General features: G+C 38.4%; 2 protein-coding genes and 1 long non-coding RNA gene across 4 annotated transcripts; 1 reads left to right on the top strand and 2 right to left on the bottom strand.

Moving 5' to 3' along the window:
• Positions 1 to 69: 69 nt before the first annotated feature.
• On the bottom strand, positions 70 to 7,610 carry LOC130088492 (uncharacterized). Of its 2 annotated transcripts, none has more exons than XR_008807472.1 (4): positions 7,517 to 7,610; positions 4,583 to 4,708; positions 719 to 824; positions 70 to 353 (listed from the first exon to the last, which is right to left on the bottom strand). It is a non-coding gene; the product is annotated as an uncharacterized LOC130088492 (long non-coding RNA). The 2 variants fall into 2 exon arrangements; XR_008807473.1 differs by lacking the exon at positions 7,517 to 7,610 and adding an exon at positions 7,244 to 7,266.
• Positions 7,611 to 9,392: 1,782 nt separating this feature from the next.
• On the top strand, positions 9,393 to 15,039 carry prl (prolactin). The gene is made up of 5 exons (XM_056255270.1): positions 9,393 to 9,453; positions 9,644 to 9,765; positions 12,413 to 12,520; positions 14,021 to 14,203; positions 14,371 to 15,039. Exons 1-5 carry the CDS (start codon positions 9,420 to 9,422, stop codon positions 14,554 to 14,556), a joined length of 633 nt encoding a protein of 210 aa, XP_056111245.1. The 5' UTR covers positions 9,393 to 9,419; the 3' UTR covers positions 14,557 to 15,039.
• A 3,102-nt stretch (positions 15,040 to 18,141) lies between these two features.
• prmt1 (protein arginine methyltransferase 1) lies at positions 18,142 to 26,128 on the bottom strand. Its single transcript, XM_056255269.1, has 10 exons — positions 26,011 to 26,128; positions 24,725 to 24,820; positions 24,481 to 24,636; positions 24,236 to 24,299; positions 23,946 to 24,088; positions 23,741 to 23,828; positions 23,530 to 23,645; positions 23,285 to 23,435; positions 23,057 to 23,178; positions 18,142 to 18,504 (listed from the first exon to the last, which is right to left on the bottom strand). The coding sequence occupies exons 1-10, from the start codon at positions 26,035 to 26,037 to the stop codon at positions 18,421 to 18,423; spliced, it is 1,047 nt and encodes a 348-aa protein (XP_056111244.1). The 5' UTR covers positions 26,038 to 26,128; the 3' UTR covers positions 18,142 to 18,420.
• Positions 26,129 to 27,197: the final 1,069 nt, after the last annotated feature.

The following is a 27,197-nucleotide window of genomic DNA, read 5'->3' as shown; positions in this document are numbered from 1 at the left end:
GCTAGGTAGGATCTGCTAAGTGAGTTAATGAGAGCCGTTTTTGTTTGAGAAACAAATTCAGTTACAATGTTGAACCATTTTAAAAATTTTATTCAATTTTGTAAGCATCTGAGACACATCATTTACATCAAATCACGAGGTCTTCCAAACTGTCAACAAACAGATCAATACAAACAGCCATAATAGGGGAGGGGAGGTTGGTGGTTGTTGGAATCCATGTAAGCTTCACATAGTAGAGAAGGGAAGAGACACAAGTATGGTCTCTGCTGCCAAACCCCAAACCCCATCATTTAGTCCAGTGCCATGAGCTACAGGGAATGCTGGGAAGGTGGAGGACTCAGTGCAGTAAACCCCTGAGAACAAACACAAATATGATGATGACAGGTACAAAATTCAACAATGCGATTAGGCTCTTGACTATTCTTATAAGGGATGCACAATATATCAGTACCATATATTTGCAGTAGAAATTAATTTGAAAGAAATTGAAAAAAGTTGTCTCAATCAGTTAAACACATACATTTTGTTTAAATCAATACATTTAAAAATAATACATTTATTTTTAAATAAATGATATATCTGTGTATCCCTAATTATTAGACCATTCCAATCTAATGTTCCACACAGTGACAGTACATGATAACAACGCCTGAACTGACATAAATAAAATATACATCTGACAAAGTTGAGGGGAATGAAGCAAGTTAATATGCATTACTTTTCCTACATGTTGAGCTCCTCATGAAGCCTCAGCATTGCTCTTCACACAGGCAGCAAACGCCTCCATCAGCTCCTTACACGCTTCCTCACCATTCTCCTTTACACTGAAGCACACAGAACACATGGTCATTACTCCAGCACACATAGGCCTATACACACACTCATTCACATCAACATATCACATATACAACATAAAAAATGCTGACAAAATAAGATTTGTCACTCTCAGAATTTGTCACTATAGCACACACGACTGCATAAAATTATGAAGGTTCTGTACCACACACTGTAAAGACATATACATAACATTAGTTGTGTCTTTAGTCATAAAATGTGAATTCATGACAGGCTGGATTCTACTGGGACTGAATGAGACAGTATGTATCCATTTGTGCGAGTGAGATTATTTGAGCCTCTCCCCACCAAACAACGGCAGACACTGACACACTGCATTAGAGTGATGGAGCGAAAACGAGGCCTGGAATAACAGTGCGAAGGGAGGGGAAAAAATGCAAAGAGAGGGAGGCAAATAATCCATCTGAACGAGAGAGCCCTAGAATCACGTGACAAAGCAAGCAGGTAATGAAAAAGAGACATGCCTACTGCTAAAAGAGGGAGATGTCGTGACAGAGAGCCCCTCCACTGGTTAGAAAATTATTTCAGTGTCTCCTCCCCCACAGATCATCTGCTGCATCTCACACGCTGACATAAGTGAGCTCTCCCTCTCCTCAGTGAGCAGTGATGTAACACACAGCTGGTCAATTTAAATATAAAGAGCCTTATGCAGACTGGTTCTAATGAGCCATGTGACGTAGGTATATGGATGCATGGGGGATTGCACTCGCCAAGGGCATTTCCTTTTCATAGGCAGCCATTTTAATACTTCAGGGATTCAGAGAGGACATGCAAGGGGAGAATGGACCATTGTGAAACAAGATTAAATCAACAGTGTGAGACAAGCTGCCTTCTATTGTACAAAAAACTATTAGGGTCAGATTATGTCCTTATCCTCAACAACCAATAACTGGAGATCACAAAACCCTTTTAGGTCAACTGGAAAACCACTCATGTTTTGGTCTGCATATAATGAACCAGAACATGGTTATTTTTGATTTGGGAGTCAAATATTTAAACACTTTAACATGTGGTATAAAAAGAAATGGTTGAAAAAGCACAATCCATTTAAAAGCTAGTGTTAAATGGATAGTTCACCCAAAAATGAACATTCTGTAAACATTTACTCTCTCTATCATGTTGTTCCCAAACTGTATGTCTTACTTTATTCTGTGGAACTTAAAAGATGTTCTGAGAAACATCTCTCTTTTTTTGTCCATACAATGGAAGTCAATGGAAATCTAAACTGTTTGGTTACCAACATTCTTCAGAATATCTTGTTTTGTGTTTCCGCAGAAGAACGAACGATTTGGAATCACATGAGGGTCAGTAAATTACAGAATTTTCATTTTTGGGTGAACAATTCCTTCAAGACAGATACATTGTTTAAAATGTGTTAAATCACCTCAAAAGTGCATTAAATAAACCGAAGTGTGCTATTTGGGAGTCAAATATTGGAAGACCTTATTCTGGGGTGTAAAACTACAATGATAGCAAAAATGAACAGTCAAACGGGGAGATGATGATCACCTTCCCCAAATTAAGACTGAATAATTCACATGATGGCTAGTCCTCCACATATATAATGCAAAAGGAAAAAGGGCACGGCTTAGGAGTGCTCTTAAACACAACAAAAAGGAAATAGTACTCTAAAAATTGGATAGTTTTACTTGAGCTAAAGAAAAATTCAATAAGAATCTAATAACTATTGAGTCCATATGCAATTGATTTAGTAGATGAGCTCCATGTGGAGCTCCTACAACTAAGCTCATCCTGTGCTGACAAACAGGTCTTTGTTTATTGATAGATTGAGTAACACTGTTTACCCTGAGGGGGGCTTCTGCAAAACCAGAATAATGCATTCCAACTGCTACAGGAACAGGCATGCTAACATAAATGAGAGGGGGGGAAATTGCTTTGAGTGTAAAAGATTAACTTTTGCTTTGCATTATAATTCTTGAAAGGACACACCTAAAACAAAATGGCTGTTCCTAACTCTATGGCTGAGTTAGTCAAAGATAGAGAACACCTCAAGGTCATAAGGTCATATGAAATGCACAAATTTACACTGCCAGAGAGCAGCAACAAGAGATCTGAAGGTCAGATGTTCCACAACACACTACCAGATACATTCTCCCAGTGAATAACTGCTGGCTTCTGGGGTTAAACCTGTAACGGTAATCCTCTTCTGGTTTTAAAGCCCATGATGAATCCCCTTTGTGGCGTAGCATGACAAAAAAACAGACAAGATGGCCACTGTGACATGCTTAGACCAGGTGTAAAATGATCCAGTAAATAGAACATGCCACACTGTATAATAAATAACAGAAACACACATCTACACATACCCATGTACGAGTGCACTATAAATACCAGTGTGGTGTACTTTACTTAAAGGTCGGCCTTCTGTGAGTTTAAACATTCAGCTAGTCAGCAACGCATGCAAGATTCTGGTCAAAATGATCACAGAAAGATCAATAACAAACTGACCTGCTAATAGAGTTTCAACTGTTAACAGTTCTTCCATTCCATATTTTTCCCAATAGTCTTAGTCATGTCTGTCCCTGCAGCCTCCCATTCTCATGTTTGAGTGGTGACTGCTCACATGAGGAAATTACTGATGTTTGCAAATTCAATTAACCTTTTCTCCATTTTTCCAGCCCTCTCACCAATGCTTTCTGGATTACTGGATTTTGTTGATTTTATATCCTGTAAATGGAGATGATTGTGATAGACAGGGCATGCTTCAGATGGAAAAGTGACACATTATTCAACCAAATTCTTAACCCCACACCCTCCCCCTATCAGGTCCTAGCACACCAAAGGTCAGGGTATGTGCAACCTTATCTGCGTTCTCATGCTGCCCAGGCCTGTCGACACTACAAACACCAAAAGCAGCCAATCTGCATTTTGGGTGGGTAAGTGGGTGTGGGGATTCGGGTCAAAATACAGCTTGAGCAATGGCTGGTGTCAATGAGAAAGGGTACACAATGAAACCATAAAAAGTAGAGAAGACATAACATTTCAAATGAACGTTCATCACTTGCCATCACAATCCCCTTCATTTTCAGGATATAAAACCAACAATACCCATAAGTGGGAGGGCAGGGGAAAACGGAGAAATGGTTTATTCGCAAACATCAGTAATTCCCTCTCATTTAAGTGGTCAACCCTCAAACATGACAAAGCGAGCCCATGGAGACTGCAGGGACAGAAATGGCGAAGACTGAGAGGGTAAAACAGGGATGGGGAGGATGAGCGAGAGAAAAAGTATGACGTAGACACATTCCCAACAGCCAATCAGCCGTGAGGAAGAACTGTTGAAGAAAAAGCCCAGAATGCTCTTAATGAGCAACCCCGTCACCCCCCCACTGCTGCTGCCAACTTGGATAAAACTGACACCAATCAAACCATTTAAAAAACTCACAAAACTTAATCGAGTTACATCTTATTAAAAATACTGGTTCCCCCTGCGTGAACCTTTCACTTCGCATTCGTCGAAAGGTCCTTCCTTCCCTCCATTTTGGATCGCCATCACAATATAGAATTTACACAGCATATCATAATTCTACTGAATATCAGAAATCCCACCACGATCCTAACTATTTGAGACCAATAATAAAGCTATGTGGGAATAAACCTACATATTGAAGAATCACAATTTAACAAATATTCATGCGGTCCATACAGGGTTGCAGAACGGACCATGCATTATGGACTATACATGACTGCTACCCTAGTCACTTACCATTTGTCTAAATCTGCCTTGATGGTCACACAGGGTGCTGGGACAGGGGTCTCGGCAGGAGCTGCAGTCTCTGAGTCCGACATGGTCTATGGTGTTGGTGTTAATGCTTGGCTGCTCTGTGCGCTCCTGTGGTTGCATGTGCAGAAGAAGAAAAAAGAGAATGGGTAGTTAGAGTTGGCAAGAGGGAGGAGGAGTGTACATAGTTAGGGGGGGGGATGAAATGACGGACATGAGAGTGCACATATGTGTGCATGCGCAAGAGATCAAACAGTGATCGGCTTCAACCATACTAACCATACAGCAAAGACACCATTTTAAAAGTTTGGTCTTTCAAACACAAAAAAAGGCAAATAATTGTGCTTCTTTCTTCATCTAAAAGCACAGTGAGTAACGAAGTACGATGAGAAGTATGCAGCAGAGAAACTTGCATTTGGACACAGTAAAAGCGTCACTATGTGCTGTGTTATGTCATGGACTGTGCATGGACACCCCCTAATGGCAATATTTTTTCATGACATGTGCACTGCTTCAAGGCTTCTCAAGCACCAGCTGTTTTCATATAAAAGCAACATAATTTAAATGAAATCCAATTGATTATATTTCAATTATTGGTTTAAAAGGTTTACAGATACATCAGGGGTGTACATGAGTAGCTATAAACTAAAAAAATTACAAATATTAAAACATTTTGCAGCTTTTTTATTTAACTATTTTTAGGTATTAAACTTTTTCTTTAAAATGAAAAACAAAGGCTTACCTTCCCCATATTTACATTTATGTATACTAATGTAGCTCATGTAAACAGATTAATTAAATAATATTTCTTATATTACGACGTCATGGCTAAAAAAAAAAAAAAAAACAGCCACTTTAGAGCGCATCACATAGTATTTATAACTTCCCCTTTAAACTGTGAGTTGCGCACTACAGTAGCCGCTTTTCCACTGTGGGGCCAGTGAGAGCCAGGGATATGTGCAGGGCGAGGCCAAAGCCTCGGACCTCGAGCCCAACATGTGTTAGGCCTACTAAGGCTCGGACGTAGTCTTTGACAAAAACGCAATTTTCTCAGCTTTTTGTTCAAAATGTTGCTCTTTTTTTTTTTAGAAAAAGGAAAAATAAAGTAGTATAAAGCCAGTATATTTTTTTCTTTCCTTTGATATATTGCATGTTCAGATATTCATTCAACAAAATATTTTGGGGGCCATAAAAGTTTTAGGAATATTATCAAAAATGCTGGCGGTGGCATGGCAACTTAAAAAAAAGAAGAAACAAAAGCGCAATATCCGTCTAATCCGTTCAAATAGGCCTAAACTAATGTCACGCAGTTTGGGTTGGATGCACAACAAGAAATGTAAATAATATCAATAGTATATACTATATAGGACTTAACCCTTTAAGGTACTACTCAACCATTTGGTAGACCACACTTAAAGTCACTATATTTTATTGAAAAATGCATCAAGCTTAACTCAACCTGAATGAGCCATCTCTACCGTTTGGTGTAGTTGTGCAATGCTAAAAAAATCCACTAGATGGCACTGTGTCTGTGAGCAGCATGCCATTTCAGTGTTCCTTCAAACAGCACATGACACAGCGAAAATTTGCTCCTCCTTTGATGACGCATATCGGCGGGACTTTTAAAGGTAAGACTATTTGGTTGACATATTATCGTTTCAGAGGAGTTGTTAAACAGAATTATGTAACTTAATTAAACAAAAATAAGTCTTATAAGGGTCAAATAATTTTTTTAAAACATGCTCTACCAAACGGTTGAGTTGTCCTTTTAAGGTAGTAAAAATTAGCTAATAAAATTAGCTAATGTTGGTAAAATTAGCTATTTACAATGAACAAAAGGGTTAGTGTTGTTAAAATGATTAATTTTAATATTATTCAATTACATATTTGATAAAAAATATTTGATCAATATCATTTTTTCAGCATTTCTGTACTGTATTATGGTAAATATCAAGAATACATTTGAAGAATTAACACCAATTCTGGTGTTACTATTAATTTCATAATTTAAAATTGACTATGTTTGTGTATTACTATATGACTAGCATTGTAAGAGCCATCAATAGCAGCCATCAGATTTTTTTATTGGTCAAGAAAATGCACTTAATATGACTTGTTCTGAATGTTGTTCTTTTATTATGAACAGACGTCTCAACCGTTTGGTAGAGGATTGTATTAAAATACTGTAAGGTCTAATTAAAATTGTTTTTTTGATTGTTGTTGTTGTTATCATAATTGAATAAAAAATGCAAAGAAATAATTTTTCCTTTGCTTTTTTCATGGTGCGTAGCCTACCTTAAAGGGTTAAAACTAGGCCTACAGGCTTTATATTCTATTACAATATATATTTAATTGAATTATTTGTATTGTGATTTTTCCACCTTATTAGGTCTCCTTTTTTGTTTGCATTATGTTCGCTGAATAAACAAAATTATTTTATGGCTACAATGACAGTTTCATTAACGTCAAATTCGTAAGGCTTAACGCTGTTAACGTTACCTATCTTGGCATTCTTTTTAAAACGCATTCGACATGTGGAGCATGGAGTGGATACTTTTTAACTGCAACGAAATAACATTTCAGGCATAGCCTACCTGTTACTTTTTCGAATATCTGAAACTTTTGCGGATCTCTGCAACAACTCACCTCCTCAACGGTCAGTTGAAAAGTTAAGCTTGGTTAAGCCTACCTGTCTAAATCAAGGTCTAAATCAAGAGTAGCCTAGGCTATGCGATTAAACCTGTAGGAACAAATGACTGAAAGCAACAGACGCATCTGAAAATGACGGAGGTACTAAACTGCGACCAGAACGCCGTGTTCTCTGAACAATCAACTCTCACACATGTATATTTACACTGCTGTCAACGAGCTAAAGTGTTTTTAATTACATTTGCATGACATGCCAACCAATTACTTTACCTGGAACTGCAGCCCGGAAGGATTCTGTCAAGAGTTAAATGGAAAACAAAATTAATATTTTTGAACTGAGTAGCCTACTACTGGATCCACGCCTCCTTCTAGGAGTCTTTTAGGAGGAGTAACGCCCCATAAGGCAGCGGACACACTAGAATACAAAACTGTTCTCGCTTTAAAATTACAAAGCTGTTTATTGGAATTGCTGTCCTTCAATACATGTTATGGTAGTCTACTGATGAGGTCTTTAGGGATTTGTCAAATTAAATTTATAAGTTCCCTAAAATATATGTGAAAAGTAAGTTCCCTGAAATATATGAGCAGTTTGGAAATAGTTTAAGCCAATTTGAGCTAAAAGAATGAATGAATGATTTTAACATAACATAAAATTTCTTACATAAAATGTTGCATAAGGCCTTAAAGTTTTACATTTCAAGGTCATGTAAGGTCATGCACTGTAACTGGCTAAATAAAAACAATAAACTAACAATAATAGTAAAATCAGTATTTTTAAAAATTATTTAAAAACGTTTTTTTCTTGGTTATGGAAACATTAAGGGAACATTCCATTTTATTATTTTGCAAACATGATGGGAACATTACTTTTGAATGTTCTCTGAAAATTCTGTAGTCTAGGCCTAAAAAAAGACACTGAACGAACATCCCAAAGAACGTTTCAGGTCCATGAAAAATTGATAAAAATAAAGTTTTTGTGCTAACGTTTTGAGAATAACTTTGAATGAAAAATGTATTAATGTTATTGGAAGAACGTTTGTTCATAATTTTGAGAGAACCGTTTCAGAATGTTCTGAGGACATTCCCTGTTAGCTGGATTGATATTTTGCATTAAAGGAGGGCAACTGAAAGAAGAGCTTGGCAACAAGCTCTCAGCAAATACCCAACTGAATTTAGAGGGCATGTGTCTTGTTTGTTTGTATGTTTCTCTCTCTCTCTCTGTGTGTGTGTGTGTGTTTGTGTGTGTGTGTGTGTGTGTGTGTGTGTGTGTGTGTGTGTGTGTGTGTGTGTGTGTGTGTGTGTGTGTGTGTGTGTGTGTGTGTGTGTGTGTGTGTGTGTGTGTGTGTGTGTGTGTGTGTGTGTGTGTGTGTGTGTGTGTGTGTGTGTGTTTTCTGAACGAATTGTACACAGAAGCAAGGGGGGGTAACAGAAGAATTTCCCCACACAGACATGGAAAAATGTTAAAAATCAAATAGTTAAAAAAAAACAAGGCAGCATAGAACAGGAAACTGTTCATAAGAATTGGGTTTAACCAGCACATTCAGACATACATAAACCAGGAAAGGAAAGAAAAGAAACAAAAAAGGCATAAAAGCCCTCAGTCCACAACAGGACATGACAAATTGGTGTTTCCACATGGGGGAAGGGTCTGTAATGTGTAGACTTTCTTTAAACGGCACATGGGTGCAAGAGTGCAGAATGGGTACCTCCAGAGTGGTGCAGTATGAGAACTGTTTCATTTTCCATTTGTTCTTCCATTCAGATATCCTAAAGTAATCGCATCACACTAAACACATTTTTTGAAATTCAAAAACACACATCACCAAAATCCCCTTTTCACTTGAAATAAGCTCTATATTCAGAAGTTTCTCCATCCAGTAATTAAAAGAAATAATGTTTTACATTTATTTATTTGGCACCTCATGTGACTCCTGGTGAGTTTTACCCTCCTGTGTCCTGTATCTACTCAAGCAGCTTATCAATATTGATTAACCAAACTCTCAAAACAATGTTTTTCATTAGTTTCAGGACTGAACTAGTTTAGGTACAATACACCTGGAGTGTAAAACTTACTGCATACCCAAATGAAAGGAGTAGGTCTATATAATGAAACGCTCAGGAGAGGAAGGCAGACTGCAAAGATTCAAGTAAGAGAATAAAGAATCCAGTTAAAATGATGGCTGAAGGATCTAGACTATACTTTGCAGGTAAGCAAACCTTATCTTCCTCAATCTAACCTTTCCCCACCACATTTTACACTTTATCTCTACTCCCTTGTTACATCCCCTTTTCAGTTCAAGCTTACTTGATTTTAGCTCCCTCTATCTGCCTTTATTCTTTGTCCATACTCCTGATGACAATATTGTTTAACTGTTCCTTTTTCTCTTTTCTTTTCAGTGACTGTCCTGATGTGTGCGTTTGCCTCAATCAATGGTGTCGGTCTGAATGATTTACTGGAAAGAGCCTCTCAACTTTCAGACAAACTTCACTCCCTCAGCACCTCTCTCACCAATGACCTGGTAAGTACTAAACACCCTCGTAAAAAAGAAAAAGTGCATGTTGTTACAGTAACGTTGACTTATACAATGGATGATGGAAAGAACCCAAAGCAGGTTTATTGAAGACACAGGGGAGTTTACAGGTAAGACAATGGATCCTGATCAAACAGGATCCAGATCAAACAGTAGTAATGGTAAAGGCAGAGCAGTATACAATATAGTCCTTGGTTGATAGTAACACTCACTATACAGGAACACACAAGGAGAAGACAAACGAGGAGAATACAATGCTGGAGTGGAATGGAAGATAGAGAACAGGCAAGTATTTATTCAGGTTGGTATTATTCACAGGATGTAGAGTCTAGTCATAATTGTAATCAGACAAGGAGTTAACTGAGTGAGTGTCTTTTATAGGGCATTGACGAGACTGTGATAGGATCATCAATTAGCAGACCTGGGCAGAGTCGGTGCGATTGAGGATGATGGGAGAACCGGAAAGAGCCTGGGGGAGCCAGAGGGGTGGTGGGTCGAGGCACAGATGGAGATCCACAAGTCCAAAGCTGTGCCAGAGCAAGGATTGACGGGCCTATACGGAGCCTGAGGGATGATAGACCATGGTGGAGCCGAGGGAGCGTGGAGCCAAGGTGGAGCTACTTGTACTGGGAAGATGGGCTGGTGGGTCTGCTCCTCCACTTTCCCCACTGTGTGAAGATCCACAAACCCACAGGGTGTAATCAATGAAGTCCACCAAGGAACTATGACCCTCACTCAACAGTAACATCTGGCCAAGTATGTCATCCATCCCAGTCCAAGATGTAAGGGACTTATCCCAGCGCAACTCGTGACAGATCTCAAGGAAATCCTCCACATACTCATCCAGGTGGCCATCTTGGGTGAGGGTGAACAGGGACTCGGCAGGGACACAGAGTAGCTAAATCAGGGAGTGCAGAATGTTGGCGGTGCCTGCTGGGTTCATAGTGTTGGTAGGTCTGGTCATCTGTAATGTTGACTCAATGAATGGTGGAAAGAACCCAAAGCAGGTTTATTAAAGACACAGGTGAGCATACAGGTAAGACAATGGATCCAGATCAAACAGGTAAGTAGTAATGATAATGGCTTGTATTTATCGCGTTGACCGCTTCATCCATCACTTGTTTCATATCAGGTGCCATTTTCTTAGCCGCATGGGCTTGCCTGTGTATCATGCAATGCGTTCATACTAAAAATAGAGACAGAGCCTGTACTTTTATCACCAATCCACTATTTGCGCCAGTCATTGCCTGTGCTCCGTTGGAGCAAATACCCACACAGTTCTTCAATTAAATGTCATGTTTACATACAAATGAATCCAATGTGGCAAAAAGTTGCTCACCAGTTGCATGTTCGAGAAGAGGGAGACAAAACAGAAAATACTCCGTAAATTGTCCTTCACCGACAAATCTAACGTAAACCATTTATTGTGCTTCTCCTGCAATATCGGTCTTAAGTTGGAGAGAAAAGTTACCATTTGCCCAATACAACCAGTCACTGTATCATTTGAGACTGGAATCAATGCTAATTGATCAGCAGCACTTTGTCCACACATAACAGAACCAGTCTCTTTAACTCAGGGTAGAAAAAAAAAAAGTCTCACCTAAATTGTGTGGCTTCTCAGTTTTGGCAATCCAATGAGAAATAATAAACAAGGTGCGTAGAGCCCTATCATTTACTCTGGTGGCTTTCTGTAGCATTGATTTTTGACCACATAGCTCCGGTAGTTTTCGTTGGAAAAATTAAAGTGGCTTTGTCTGCGGTGATTCTTGTTTAGTTGTCAAGTGTCTTAGCATTTTGCTAACACCTTGCCACAAATCACATACTGTGGTTGGGAATCCCCACCGATCGCTGGTCTGAGTGAAGCCATATTCGGAGTACTTATCATCATATTTTCTGCTTTTGACCTTCTTTCCTTGTTCTCAACTGGACGCTTTTTCCCAGCACCAATTAAAAATTGCTCCATGTCTAATCAGCAGTCCAGCTATGACTATAAACCACAAATTGCAAAGCCCATGTGACTATGCTGGTAGGTGGTGCTAATAGGCGGGTATTTTATACATGCGTTCAAAATAAAAGTTATCCTGCGAGTGCGACCCACCTGCTACCTCTTTGCGACCCCCAGATTAAGAACCGCTGCTCTAGAAGCTTTGAATCTTTTCCTGGAACAGTCAGGGGAAAGCCTCAGTGCTTTAAGGCTTCATTTCTCCATCCCTACTATACAGGAACACAATAGGAGAGGACAAACAAGCAGATGACAATGCTGGAATGGAATACGATGGTGAACAGGGAAGTAATCTTTTTCAGGTTGGTATCTGTAGTCATAATGGTAACCAGACAATGAGTTAACTGAGTGAGTGTCTTTTATAGTGCATTGATGAGACTGTGATCAAATCCAGGTGTGCTTGATGGCCAAGTGAAAGAAGGGGGATTCCTCCCACAATCGTGAGGGATGCTGGTTTAATGTAGTATGTGAGTGAGAGAGAGTGCAGCAAGGAGTGAGGAAGAGTCCATTGTGTGTGTGTGTGACAGTTACATGCACACTGGGTTGTTTTTGACTTCAGTTTTATTCAAACAGGTTTTTTTTTTTTCATAGATTTGATGTTGGTTGTTTTTGATCTAAACCTTTCGACCACAGGATTCTCACTTTCCTCCTCTTGGGAGGGTAATGATGCCCCGTCCGTCAATGTGCCACACATCCTCCCTTCAAATTCCCAACGACAAAGACCAAGCCCTGAAAGTGCCGGTAAGAGCACACATGCATCCATCTTACTATTTTTTAAAATGTAAAAATACTTTCTCCTATTCCATCTTATTTTTTGTATCAAATAAATATTGTTTTTTTGTTAATATGCAGTGTAATATAAATAAAATATTTTAATTGAAATTATAATTTAATTTATATAACATGTAAAACAAACTATACAAAAACACAATTAAAACACTTTACATATGATATTAATATAATATATTTATATATAAATACTTTACAAAGCTTGCAAATATTTGAAGTCTTAAGAGTCTCATCCTATTCCAACTTTTTTCAGCCTGTTATTGTAGCTTAAAGTGATTCACCAAAAAAAAAAAAAAAAAAAAATTGGTCATGTACTTACCCTCATGTCGTTCCAAATCCATGAGATTTTTGTTCATCTTCATAACACAAATGAAGAAATATCTAAGAGATGTCTGTCCCTCCTTCAACCAACACTTTGACTCTTCAAAAAGTTCTTAAAGAGATCATAATAGAAATCCATGGCCTGGTTACACAGACGGGGTTTAGATTAATCCAGATCTAGGCCTTAGTTTAATTAAGACATTTAAGTAGCTTTTATAAATATACCGTAAAATAAAACATTACTTTTGTGCATCTTGACAAAAAACAATATCAACAATAAAACATATCAACAATAAAAACATATTTTAAAATATGTCAGTGCTTTCAGTTAAAACAGCTGAAACATGCATTTTAGACTAGGACTAGACTTAAAGGAGCTGTATGTAAGAAATGTATTTCAATTAATCATAAAATGGCCCTGATATGTCACTAGACATTAAGAAATCATGTACATTTCAAATACTTATATCACTGACAACAGTTGTCCGGCCAGCATATTGTCATTTAAAAAGTGCAGTTGCAGCCCTCAACTGATGTTGATGTTGTCATGTTGTGTTTTGGTCTGATGCTCCACCCTCCACCTATCTACCAATCACAAAGTCAATAGTGTTGCAGCATCCGGGTTGCCAGCTCTGCTCTAGTTACCACAGCTGCAGCTCGTCACGTTCCTGCGGGATCCTGCAGCCTATCTGGCAACCTTGAGTCAGGGAGGAGGGGGAGGGGATACACCGCTCTACAGTAATTTGAAAGTGATTGCAGTACCAGTTTTGGCCACAATCTTACATACAGCTCCTTTAAGCAGAGACTTAAGCCTTGTCTGTGAAACCGGGGGTAGCCTATCAAATTGTTTAATCCAAGTCTTCTAAGAGACACAATCGCTTTACGTGAACCTACCTTTTAAACTCACCAATGGACAAAATCAAGTTGCACCCTACAGTTTTTAATTGCTCTAGAGGCCGTTTCACTCCGATATAAATCACAATATTACAACTTCCGTTTTTAATACCAACTTCAACGTGCAGGCAGGGACAAGGACAACCATAAGTAAACATCTACCTCTTGTGGTCTTGTGTGTAATTACAAGCGGAACAGATGGGCATTGAATGAAGTTTTATGTGATTGTTTCTGCAGGAGGATGAGTTGCTTTCTTTGGCTCGGTCTCTGCTGCTGGCGTGGTCCGATCCCCTCACCCTCCTCTCCTCCGAAGCGTCCAGCCTGGCACATCCAGAACGCAACACCATTAACAGCAAGACCAAAGAGCTGCAAGACAACATCAACAGCCTGGGTGCAGGTCTGGAGCGTGTCGTTCACAAGGTGAATGCGCTTTTAGGAACAGCTCACATTGCGTATATTGTGCATGTTGTTTGTAAGAGGGTAATATGAAGTAAATCTGAGTGATTTTTAGATATAAAGAAAGAAATCTAAAATGCACCTTTAAGCAGGGTTTATTTATTTGTTGTCCCCTTCTCTCTTCTCCACAGATGGGCTCATCCTCAGACAACCTGTCCTCTCTCCCTTTTTCTTTCAACAACCTTGGCCAGGATAAAACCTCTCGACTTGTCAATTTCCATTTCCTGTTGTCCTGCTTCCGCAGGGATTCCCACAAAATTGACAGTTTCCTCAAAGTTCTCCGATGCCGGGCAGCCAAGAGACCTGAGATGTGCTAGAGTGAAAATGCTATGCTTCTCTCATTGTGGATGTTAAGTAAAAATGGTGGAGCAATGAGTGATTTGAAATGTTTCTTTATAATATCACATGGCAAAACATGCCCTTTATTGTTTGTTTCGAAGATGTAGATATTTGATTCACTTGCTTACTTGAATAAATAACTAGACAAACAGGCCAGATTACTCTGTCCCCAGAGATAAAAGACAACAAAAAGTAAACAAAGGTATTTCAATATTTTTTTTAATTGACGGTCATATAAAAGTTCTGCATGCAGTCATACTGTTTGATGAATAAATGCACAGAGTATATTGAAATGTTTGACCATGCACAGTTTGATAAGACATTTGTATATTTAAGTAACTAAAATGTATTTATTAAGAAATTATGTTGGATCTTTAACACATTTATTTTAACATTATCTTCTGAAATGCAATATTTAGAGCTTTGCACCAATGTCAATAAATTCCTATCATGCAAATTTATATTGACTTATGAAATCTCATTACACACACACATGGAAAGATCATAGAATTTCCAAATAACCAATATTTTACATAATCTTTATTACATTTATTCTATAAATAAATACATGTGGGATTACAAATTTAAGAATGTTTAAGATCTGCTGACCCTACGTCCTGACATAAGATCACATGAAAAACTAAGGTGAAGTACATTATATTTAGCATTTAAAGTAAAGATGACATCAAATGAATGATTCTGTTAAGCAAAGTTGCTAGCAAGAGGTTTCTTCCAATTCCTGTTTTCTTTATTGCAAGTCAAATGTGGTGGATCACTGAGACTCTCACCTTTTGTCTTTAATGGCTCTTGGAGCCCCTATCCCATTCTTTGAATAATTAATGCTGATAGGATTAGGACTGGTGAAATGTGTCTGGGGCGGGTTCCTACCTGCATACTTTATTTGCATGCTTTTTTAAAGATTTTTCTTTGTCTCTATCTCTAATCTCCTAAAACTACTAATGGTGATGTACTACATCTCACAAAGGTGAGTACACCCCTCACATTTCAGCAAACATTTTAGTATATCTTCTCAAGGGTCAATACTAGAAATGAAACTTGGATATATTTTAGAGTAGTCAATGTGCTGCTTGTATAGCAGTATATATGTACTGTCCTCTGAAAATAACTCAACATACAGCCATTATTGTCAAAATAGCTGGCAACAAAAGTGAGTACACCCTAAGTGATAATAGCTGTACGTCATTTAACCATGCAAAGTCACATGTCCTATTCATCATGTTCATGTCTGCTTGACAGGACCATACAAATTTGTGTATCTTGTATTAGAGCAGTTAAAATTTGTGCTTTGAGTACAATTCTCTCTTACTGACCATTGGATGTTCAACATGGCACCTCATGGCAAATAACTCTCTAAGGATTTGAGAATTAGAATATTTGCCCTCCACAAAGATGGCCAAGGCTATAAGAAGAAGATTGGTAACACCCTGAAACTGAGTTACAGTACAGGCCAGGGTCATACAGAGGTTTTCCAAGATGGGTTCCACTTGTAACAGGCCTCGCAAGGGTCAATCAAAGAAGTTGAATCCTCGTGCTGTCCGTCAGCCAAACAAGCAATTGTCAGCCAAACTAATAAACAGTTATACGATTTTTTGATTAGAAATCATTTATGAATTAAATTAAAAATGCTTATGAGAAAAATGTAATGCTGTAAGGCATATTTTACAGACGAAAAGGAGACGGACAGTGGAGAGCTTACAGGAGAAAAAACAGGCTACATCAGAAAAACCTTAAAATGATTGCAGAAGCCTTAGCAGTTTTACAATGATGACAGCAGAAGATAACCTAAGTGCTCAAGTATAAAAGACTGATGACCGTCCAATTGTATACTGATTGAGCAGTATCTCCCGACACCCAGCTGATTACACCTATTAGCTTTTGTTTGCCTTTATTTCTGAAAAATTGCATGACCTAATAAATTACTATATTATTGGCAAGCAATCATCAGCCAATATTGTCATTGATAAAACCTTGAGTAAGAACCAACTACATAGAAGACTTCCGTTCAAATTGTAAGTCCCATTTGAATACTTATGATTTAGGTCAGATTTGACCTACTTTACCAAACTTGAGAATAATAAATAAAATTAAGTGTTAAGGTTAAAATTCACACCATAAAACAATGCAAAAGTATGAAGACCCAACGAACACAAGGAAAGAGAACAAATCAAGCGCAAAGGCATTCATTCAGATATGTGAGCAGCAGTACACACACTATATAAAAGCAGGTGTGCAGCTATATGTTTGTAAAAACTGAAAGCAGAACAATTAAAGATTCAACCTCAAATGAATATAGCTCTAGCTAGCATAAACAATAGCAGGTGGTACACAAATTAAAAATAAAACTGTAAAATTAACTTCAGGATGGGAGTGTAGGTCTGCAACATTTCCTAAATGTCTCAGCTTAATCTAGAAGCAATTCAAAACAACTATCAAATAAGCATGAAGTAGATTACTAAAAATTTAAAATTTGAAAAACTGATCATTCATCAGCTAAATATGCCTATATAAAATACTTTCATAATTCTACGTGAAAAGCTAGTTTAGCAAGTTTGCATTTTTGAATAATTGAAAGACAAATGCAGGTTTAATTTGTTTTTATTTCAAAAAAGAAAAGAAAAGAAAAAACAATTCCTAGTGGACAAATGCCTGCCTGGTAATAATCCACACCAGTGCTAGACACAAAACGTGAACTTGCACCCCTCGACAAAAACACTGTTGTACACAGCAACACTATGAGAGAAGATCACAATATGGAACAAATGTGAAGTACTCAAACACAGGAAAAGCATCACCCTTCAATAAAAGCACTTCTACGGAAAATTTAGTCTGAAGGGTTTCCTCCGTGGAATTAAACTGCAGCTCTGGGTCTGAGAAACTTAGTTTTAAGTGCTTATAGTGCAAAAGAGCAGCAGATAAGCTTAAACTAAACAGTCAGCCATTGGATGAAGATTCTTCCTATATGACATTAAAAAGATCAAAAGATCTAAAATAGTGCTCATTAACACCATCTACGAGTTGTACAAGAGAATACTACACCATCTCATCCATAGCACGATATTATCCTCCATTTGGGTCATTGTCACAAGTATTATTTAAAAAAGAAAAGGGGGGGGGGGGGGGGTGTAACAAAGGAGGACATAGGAGCACTACATGAATTAAAACAGTTACTCCACAGAAGACAAATGGCACATTATGGACGTGCCCTCTACTGATGGTCCAAAACAACTGCAGAAATACAAAATGATATGGGCTCATTCAGAAATCACTGGGCAGAGCTTCTGACCACAGTGAAACATGACAACAGGTTTTACCTACATGGAATATGTTAGCTTTACCAGATGGAATATCAAAATACAAACAGCTGATTTGCATTTTTTTTTACAGTGACCAACACACGTCATCATGGCAGGAGGGAAAATAAAAATAAAAGACATACACATGGATGACATGTTGTCATAGACAAAAAGGCAAAAGAGAGCAGTTGTATGTGTGTGCACACATGCATAAATTCAATGGATCCCATCTAAGATGGTCCACCTAAAATTTGGAAAAAGCACACCCAAAAAGGAAATTTGCACATGGAAAAAAGCACAAATCTGCCATGTTTAGTCCCCTTTGGTGCATTACACAAATCAAAAAAAAGAAAAAAAAAAGTTAATTTAAAAATGTTCAATAACTCTCAAAATCCTCCATGTCAGGCAACATTCTGTAAAACAGAATCTCTAAAAATGTCTGTCACGCACAGTCATGTAACAAAGTACATGTTTCACACACGCATACACTGCTCTGAAATGCCTCGCACACACTGATGCTAAAGGAATCTAGCGCATTCTGTACTCTGACGTCTTGGACACCTCACAGAGCTGACCCTTGAAGTCGAGGTCAACGTTAAAGTCCAGGTCTCTCTGTAAGATAGGGGGAGGGGTTAAAGAGTTAGACCAACCTTTAGATAGATTTATATAAAAAAAAAATATAAAAAAAAAAAATGTATCCACTAAAATGAACAGGAATGTAGACCATGTATAGATTAGTAGAACTGTAGCAACCTTATTTTTTTTAGGTTCAACAGGCTTCGTTTTAAATGAAGACTAAAATTATGAAATTTAATATCTTCATATTGCTGCTAAAACAGTAGCAAATTTTAAGCAGTGGGGGGGGGAACGACGACTCTTTGATCATTGTTTCAAGCCTGCAATACACTACTGTTCAAAAGTTTGAGGTCAGTAAGTTTTTTATATATATATATATATATATATAGGTATTAACACTTATTTAGCAAGTAAGACCAAAAGTGAACAAAGACAATGTTACAAAAGACATCCATTTCAAATAAATGCTTTTTTCAACGTTCTATTCAAAGATTCCTTAAACAGCATAACTATTTTCTAGCCTGGTTCTACCAGACTCTCGTACATTTCATTTGTACAGAGAGTCTGGCCTCGCTCCATTGGGAAACGTTTACTTCCTTGTAGGCGGGTTCTCTGTTAAAGTTCAAAACTATTGGATCTGCCCAGAGTCACTCAGGATCTGCCATAGCCAATCGCTAACGTGTGGTCGTGACGTATGTCATGCGCCGAAACCGGCTGGAAAGAACAAGTCCGAATTCCATATTCATAAATCTAAATATCTAAATGCTAAACCTCTCTTTCTTATATTTGTGAAAGAATTTTAAAAATACCTCTTTTCAATTAAGTTGTCTGAGAACAAAAAAAGCCTTAAAAACATTATCTGTTTGTAATTATTTTCCTTTTTTCAGTGTCATGTAATTCTCTTAACTTGTTCATGTTTATTTTATATTATCCCCCTACTGTTTTATTTTTGTTTTGTTTTTATTATTATTTTTTGTTTGTTTTTGTATTATGTTTTCTGTTATTACTTGTGTATTGTTTTAAGCAATAAAAAAAAACAAGTCCGAATGATCAGAGGATTATGTTTAGAATAAGATGTCTGTCAACGAGAGCTGCATGTTTTGTTCATCGAATTTAAGAGTTCAAGGAACAATTCTAAATTCTAAATGTATATTTGACACTAATGACAGTGATGTATTCAGTCAACTGTCGAAGCTGGGTGTAATCATTAACAATACGCCGCTGCGGTCGTTTCGGATCTGCCGCAAATGCTGTGACACAGTGATCATCGTGCACGCCGAGCTGCCCAGCACCAACTCCTAACCTTTCTGCCTCCCTCACTTGGTCCTCCATTAGTGCAACAAGAGGAGACGACAACAACTATCGGCTTTGCATCCTATCGTTCGCCTTAGCTAACTCATTCACCACTAGCGGAGTGAGCTGGAAAATTAAACTTTTCCCAAATCATGGCCACCAACAACACTTAGCAAACATTGATCTTGTTCCGGCTTTAACTTCTGGATATTCGGCAGTTTTGCAACAACGGACCGAATAGATTTTCTCACGTCTTTCTCCGCTGCCATTACTGAACTCCAACTCAAACTGACGCGCTACATCAACGTCATCGTTCTCAGCCACTCCCTCTGTTCGCTGATTGGACCGGTAAAAAAATTATTTCTGGAAACCAAAGTCTACAGCACAATCCCAGACGTAGTACTGAAGGAAAATAAAATTGAGCGGAAGTGCGTAGGAGGGCGGAGCCAGGCTAACTATTTTCAGCATTGATAAGAAATTGTTGCCCACCAAATCATCATATTACAAAGATTTCTGAAGAATCACGTGACACTAGACTGGAGTAATGATGCTAGAAATTCAGATTTGGCACAACAGAAATGACATCAAAATTAAAAAAAGTTATTTTAAATAATAAAATTACTATACGTGATACGATCTGGGAAAACCCAGCACATGGTGAAATTTGACATATTAAAGGTTTTGAGACCATATTAAAGCTGGGTTCAAGCCCTTTCCAAATCTGTTTTTCTTTCTTTTATTATTTGTCTAACAAAAGTTGTGATTATCTGAAGTCAGCTGATCGCTATGATTTTCAGAAATGGAATTGAGAAAAACAGGCTTAATTAACTGTCACGTCCTGCTAGCGGGATGACTGGCGCTCTTTTTCTATTGCCTTTTTTTCATATCACACATTTTAGTAATCATCATAGATTAGGTATCATTCGAAAGCTTACGAACTCAATTCATCCTGTGAAAAAAGTTTTGAAATGGGACGATTGAAAGGCGAGCAAGGTCTTTTAAGCGAGCAGCTTCAGGCTCTGTTGTTCTCTTGTGCTCCGCATCACACCACACGATAACGCTGGATAAAAATAAATAAAAACTTGCGTGCCGTTGTAGTTTACACAGGACTGGCGGGACCTTTATTCTGTTATGTGTTTTTTTTTATAGGCGAAACAGTCTTTGTAGTGTTAAGAGAAGGAGAGCTAAATGGGCGATTGTTTTTTTGCCCCTCTGCTCCGCCGTGCGTGTTCTTAAAGAGAAAGAGTGTTTTCAGCTTGCCACTATAAATCACTATTTTTCTGGACTAAACTAGTGAATTTTCCCAAGATATATTCAGAGATGATAAACAAGATGTTATAGAATAATTTATTGAAAACCCAATTTTGACAACAAAAAAAAAAGACAGATCTATTTTTAGACCTTACTGAAACCGTACCAGTGCGACATCTGACGGGTTTTCCCAGATCGCATGACATATCACTATTTACTGTATTTGATCAAATAAATGGTTTAAAAATATTTGCTTTTAAAGGTGCTATATGGAACTTCTTCTAAAATGAATCCTTTTTTTATTGCCTGTGTGTGAAGGGGTTGTAATCACACATTACAATGATCCACTTGTCAGGTTTTGCTATTACCTCTGAAGGCCAGTATTCCTATTTCTATGTGAAGTCTCCGGGTCGGATTTACCGCGAAATCCAACAGACGTGCATGCGCGCTCCCGAGCCTCTCTCCTTATATACATTGTATTGTAGACGGTCAGAGAGTTACGTCCGGTTAAAGGCGCACGTTTATCGGCTTATATCTCAGTCAATCTTTGATCAATATTCCCAAGACTCTAATCGTTCGTAGTGCTGGACGGGGCCTTTCGAACGAGCCCACCCCCGAGGTCCAACTCGCCCGGCTCCCCGAGTTATAGCCGTTCGAAATCGGGGGGTCCCAGCGAACGGCGATCCGGTAGGGGGCATCCCCGAGGCCCGCCACTCTAGTGTTCGGGCAAGGGTTCCCTTGGGACCTCCTCCCCCGAATTTGAGCTCTCTGGGTCTTTGCGTTCCAGAGATACGAGCGATTTACTTCTGAGATCGTGACGTCACCGGCGTCCGCAATTTTGCAGCGCGGCCGATGGTTTTCTGCTAATATCTCCGCGAAAACACCACCAAAAACTATGGAACTTATATGGTTCTTTTCAGCTCGACTAGATGGTCCCAACGAGCTCGGTGCTCGCCGAATCCGTCTACTATTCGCCGATATTTGCGTAATAGACGGTATTGTCTATGAGTTTGAGCACGAGCGCTCTTGTAAAATTTGGTTGCAATCTGAAACATCACCACTAGAGGCCGCTAAAAGTTACGTAGAGCACCTTTAAAAATAAAAGAATCTCACCAAGGCAAAACCCTAGCATATATTTTTTTAGAACCCAATCAACCTTTATGCAATTGCAATACAATCTAGATTTACAAGATATATTTTTCTACACTTTCATGCAAGATTCTAGGGGTTTAACGGTTCACAAAATTCACCGTTCGATTCGATACAGTGGTGTCACAGTTCGGTACGTTTTCGATACAGCAAAAAGAAATGCCAGAGAAATTCCCAATTTATTAAATTATTTTTAAATAAATGAGTTTACCTACATCTTGAAACTTTTAGTTTTATAAATGGAGGTAATCTTTGAAGGATGAGCAAATAAGAATATTTGTTAAAACATAATATTTAAGTTTTAAAGTGCTGGAAAAAGATGTGATATACCTAAAAGCACTTTACTATTTCTGCCAAACTTCCATGGTTACTGTTACTACATTAAATCCATGGTGAATGTTGCTGATCGGTGGACTTACGGCCTAAAACTAGTTCATTCATGGAACGATGTTTCTCCTGGTTTCCACGTCAGCGCTGTTTGATCCGTTAATAATGGAGAAATGTGAATGCTTCTGACTAGATCTCGCAGCGATGTTATTACTTCAGTGGCGAATTCAAATGCTTTCTTTACTGGATCTCTTAGCGCTGTGTAGTAACAGTGTAGCTTGATCAAGCTCGGCTTGCGCTGCACTGACATTGGTCCAAACTGATAAACAGTCCATGAATCACAAAATGAGTTTCTTTCCGCTTTCATTTGCCATTTGATGTTGTACAATGTTGTGGTAGATTTTGGTCGGCAGGAAAAATGGACCAACGAATCGTTCGGTTTGTAATGCGTACCGAAACGAAAGCCTCGTACCGAATGGGTCAATACGAATACGTGTATCGTTACACCCCTACAAGATTCTAGTCTAAAAGTGAGCTTTTAGAATATTAAAGTACAGATGGGGCTTACGTTATTCTTGATGTTAGGTTTCATGCTGATGGTGCCAAAGATTTCCTCTCCAGTCTTTACCGTCAGATAGTCATCAAGGTAGAACACAGTCTGCTTCCAGTGAGTGTAAGGAGACTCAGGGCCTATAAGACGAATTCACTTTGTTTTTCAACAGGGTTTATACAATCAAGAAACTCATGGTAAAAATGGTATCGTAGAGAGAGGGCAAAGAAAAACAAAAGTACTCACTAGTAGAGAAGCCAGTCCTCTTGTGGCAGCGAGTGAACTCTATGTTGAAGTAGGTTACCAGTGCATGGATGTAGTCATTCCTTTTAACCTGCAGGCAGAAAGGTGATGTGAAGGACAAGTCCTCAATCTTCACTGTGTAGATGTCCACCTCCTAATGAACCAAGAGAATGGATAGGTTGAATAAAGCAAGGTTTATATAAAAAGCTTTGTATCGTTAGAGCACATTTTTGGTGAAGTAAACTAACCTTAATGAGGCAGGCAGTGCTCACGAGCTGCTTGGGGTCAACAACATCCACTAGAGGTTCCTTAATAGCCACTTCCTTGATACAGGACATGTCAAATCCATAAACATTCTCCCACCCTAATGGATAAAAAAGAAATCCAAAGATGAAAATGAAAGGCATCTGTCAGACACAGCTGAAACCCTCAAAAGTGCATTCAGAGATTGACACATACAGTGAATTTTGTAGTCCTTGTACTGTCGGTCCTCAATAGCAGTGACGTAGAGCGTGGCTCTGTCAGGGAAAATCAGACCATCAGGTTTCTGAAAAAGGAAAACAAAGGGCAACGTGAACATTTATCTAGTTACGGTCTGCATGCACAATTTCTATGTTAAATAGCTCTAACACTTCAATGCTTAAGGACATTAGCATACACCCACCAGCCATTTGTCTCTTGCATAAATGACAGTGTTGAGCATGGATTCATAGAAGAGACAGTATCCCATCCACTCAGAGATGATTATGTCTACTTTGTCCACGGGAAGCTCAACCTCCTCCACTTTCCCCTTAATAATGGTAACGACTAGACAGGAAAAATAAAGGTTAAGTATTTGAGGAACATAACTCACAATACAATAAATTCAGTTTAAAATATCACAAAAGCTATGGTTTGGCTGTGCAAATAAGGTCTGTAAGAATGTGGAAGCCAAAAGTTCTGAGAAGTCCTTACTATGATCCAACTTATTGGCCTTCACAATCTTCACAGCATAGTCTGATATACTGCTGCACTCAATCTGGGGAACGAATGACAAAAGAATAATGAAAAACCTGACAAAAGCACAGCATGATAACCCACCTATCACCTTAACAGGATGGGCAATTACCTCATTCAGCTAAATTACTCCATATACATAACAAAACCTGTTGAAAACAAAGAGGCGACATTTACAGAAACGGGTAGGGATTTACACTGACCCCAATAACTTTCTTGGCCCCAGCTTTGGCTGCAAACATACAGAGGATGCCGGTTCCACTTCCCACATCCAGCACCACTTTATCCTTGAAGAGATGCTTGTTGTGGAACATGGAGTTTCTGTACGTCAGAGTACGAACTTCATCCTTCAGCATCTCCTGTGGACACAGAATGGGTTTACATTGGTCACAGATTTGAAGACATTTAATTGTACTATTCATGAGACAAGGACCAATAGGACTGTACCTCATGAATGCCAAAGTGTGCATAGGAATCAAAGTAGTAGTCTTTGGAGGTCATATCTTCTGCTGCAGGTTTCACTGAGCTCTCTCCCTGGGACACCTCAAATAAAAAAAGACATTTAAAAAGAGAAAAATCGCAAATTATGCACTATGAAAGCATGAGCTAGGCTTCACTTAAGTTTTGTCAGTGTCTTTTGTATTTTAAAATACCATTTTTACGGGGAAAAACCCAACAAGACTTAAAGGTAATCATAAATGCTTTGATGTCATTTGTATGGAATTGTGTGCAGTGCTTCAAAATTTCCCGTTGTCAGGCGATTTGCATATGTTACTCGGAGTCGTTTTAACGAATTTTGCTTCTATTCTCGCTAGCAACAAAATCATTTGTCGCCACCAACCGGCATAAAAATAACCTTTAGGAGTTAAAAAATACTTTTGATAGATAATTCAAACCCCATCAATACATACAGCTTGTGCCACTTCTAGACCACCATTAACGTTAACGTTACCTCTTTAAAACCAGCTATTTGAAACAGTTATCTGAAGTCTATTTTACAGCAAAACTTTAAATGAGAACCTAAAAAAATTATACTCATGTTACGCTGTTGTACTAATTCGCCTGTTAAAATCACTATAATTGTTTTTAACAGCGTCGGAAGACATCTTGAACATTTAGATTATACGCATGAGGGGAAAACGTGGTCGATGAAAAAAAAAGAGAGAAAGAAACTAACTTATCACACCGCCAATTACAACACCCTAATCAATTGTTAATTAAAATCGGATTAATCGTGGTTGAGGAACAAAGCTACAATAAGTAGCAAAAGTAGTTCATAGCCTTCAAGATGCGGTGTTCAGTCCCATGCGGTCTGTGCTTCAAACAATAAGTCATTCAAGCACCGCGCCAGCGTGCTCTAAATGACCCTCATGGGCACGAAACGGGCAGCCAGCTATCAGGACTCGCACTAATAGATTGAATTCCATAAATTAAGGGTTGCACATAACATTGTTATCGGATTTAACTCATTTTAGCCAATTAGCAATAGCCGACACGTGATGCGAAATGAATGAATTATCCGAGGCTGGCTAAAATGGATGCTCAAAATGCGTGTGCGCACATTTCTAGTCATCTGAAATAACTACATACGCAGCACACAAATGTGTTCAAAGACTAAAGAATAATAACCAGAACTTAACAAACAAAGCTGCCATATCAATTCGGCTATAGTAAATAGCTAATTCATATCGGAGGTGTTCTATGCGAAATGGCCTTGAGTAGCTCCAGCTTACCTCCATTCCGTCTGCCGTCTCCGCCATTTCGATAAACTGGATTCCACTACGACTGCAGCAAAGCTCATGTAAAACACACTTGTATTGATCCCGCCTCTTTGCTGTGACTATTAAATGATTTGATTGGACGACAATCACGTGATTTACTAAATACCCCGCCCTCTTTGTTGCAGCTCTCCGTCATAGGCTCAACTTCTCTGCGTTTTTTCCGCTTAGATCTTTTAAGGCGTGACTTTCATTGGACCAAAGTGTAGCGCGATTATTACAGTTTTTCTGAATTGCTAAAGCACTAAATCCCATTCTATGAACCAAATTCACAATAGCCTGCCCTAAACCAATTTATCGAATAAATCACTCTTTCTGTAAAGCATTTGCTTTAACAAGATTAGGTAGGCTAGTTAAGACACCGTTGCAAATCTCATGCACTCATTTCGCAAAACTCTAAACACATTCTCACTCACTAAAACACATTTCACTTTATTAAGGCATATAAATCAGAACTTTCAAGGGGAATAATATCAAAAATATATAATTGTCTTAACAAATTGGGAAATTATTCGTCTCAATATATTAAAAATAAATGGGAAAGAGAAGGCAATTTCACTTTGACTGATGAGGAATGGGAGAATATATGTACAACACAGTGGAGAACCACAAAATCACATGTCTGGAAATAATTTTGTTGGAAATGTCTATCTCGTTTCTTCATAACACCTTGTCAAAGCGCTCATTTTGCACAGGGAAGTCCTGAGTGTTGGAGAACGTGTGGCTGTCAGGAGGCGCATCACTATCATGTGTTCTGGGACTGTTTGGTGATTCAAAAATACTGGTTTGAAATCAACAAAGCGCTGCAAATTGTATTTGATGTACCCATCCTACTGGATTTCAGAACTATGTACCTGGGCCTTAAAACTCCTGCCATGGACACAGCCAATGGATATCTCTGGAGTATACTTCTGGCTGCAGGGAAAAAGGCCATTACAAAAAAATGGATGACTCAAACTGCTCCGACAATCAAGGAATGGACCTTGTTATGAACATAAGGAAAAAGGAAAAAATCACATTCGGACTACATTTACAACTGGACAAATTTGAAAGACTTTGGAATAAGTGGGATACATATACTACTGATTCACTTCTGTCTTAATACTCTGTTGATACGTTGTTCTTGCTCTCTGGTCATGTTT

Source organism: Rhinichthys klamathensis, unplaced genomic scaffold, assembly GCF_029890125.1.
Source record: "Rhinichthys klamathensis goyatoka isolate OS25496 unplaced genomic scaffold, OSU_Roscu_1.1 h1tg000119l_1, whole genome shotgun sequence".
In the NCBI taxonomy this organism is placed as follows: domain Eukaryota; kingdom Metazoa; phylum Chordata; class Actinopteri; order Cypriniformes; family Leuciscidae; genus Rhinichthys; species Rhinichthys klamathensis.
The sequence above is the reverse complement of the archived record's forward strand: the minus strand, read 5'-3'. Positions and strand labels throughout refer to the sequence as shown.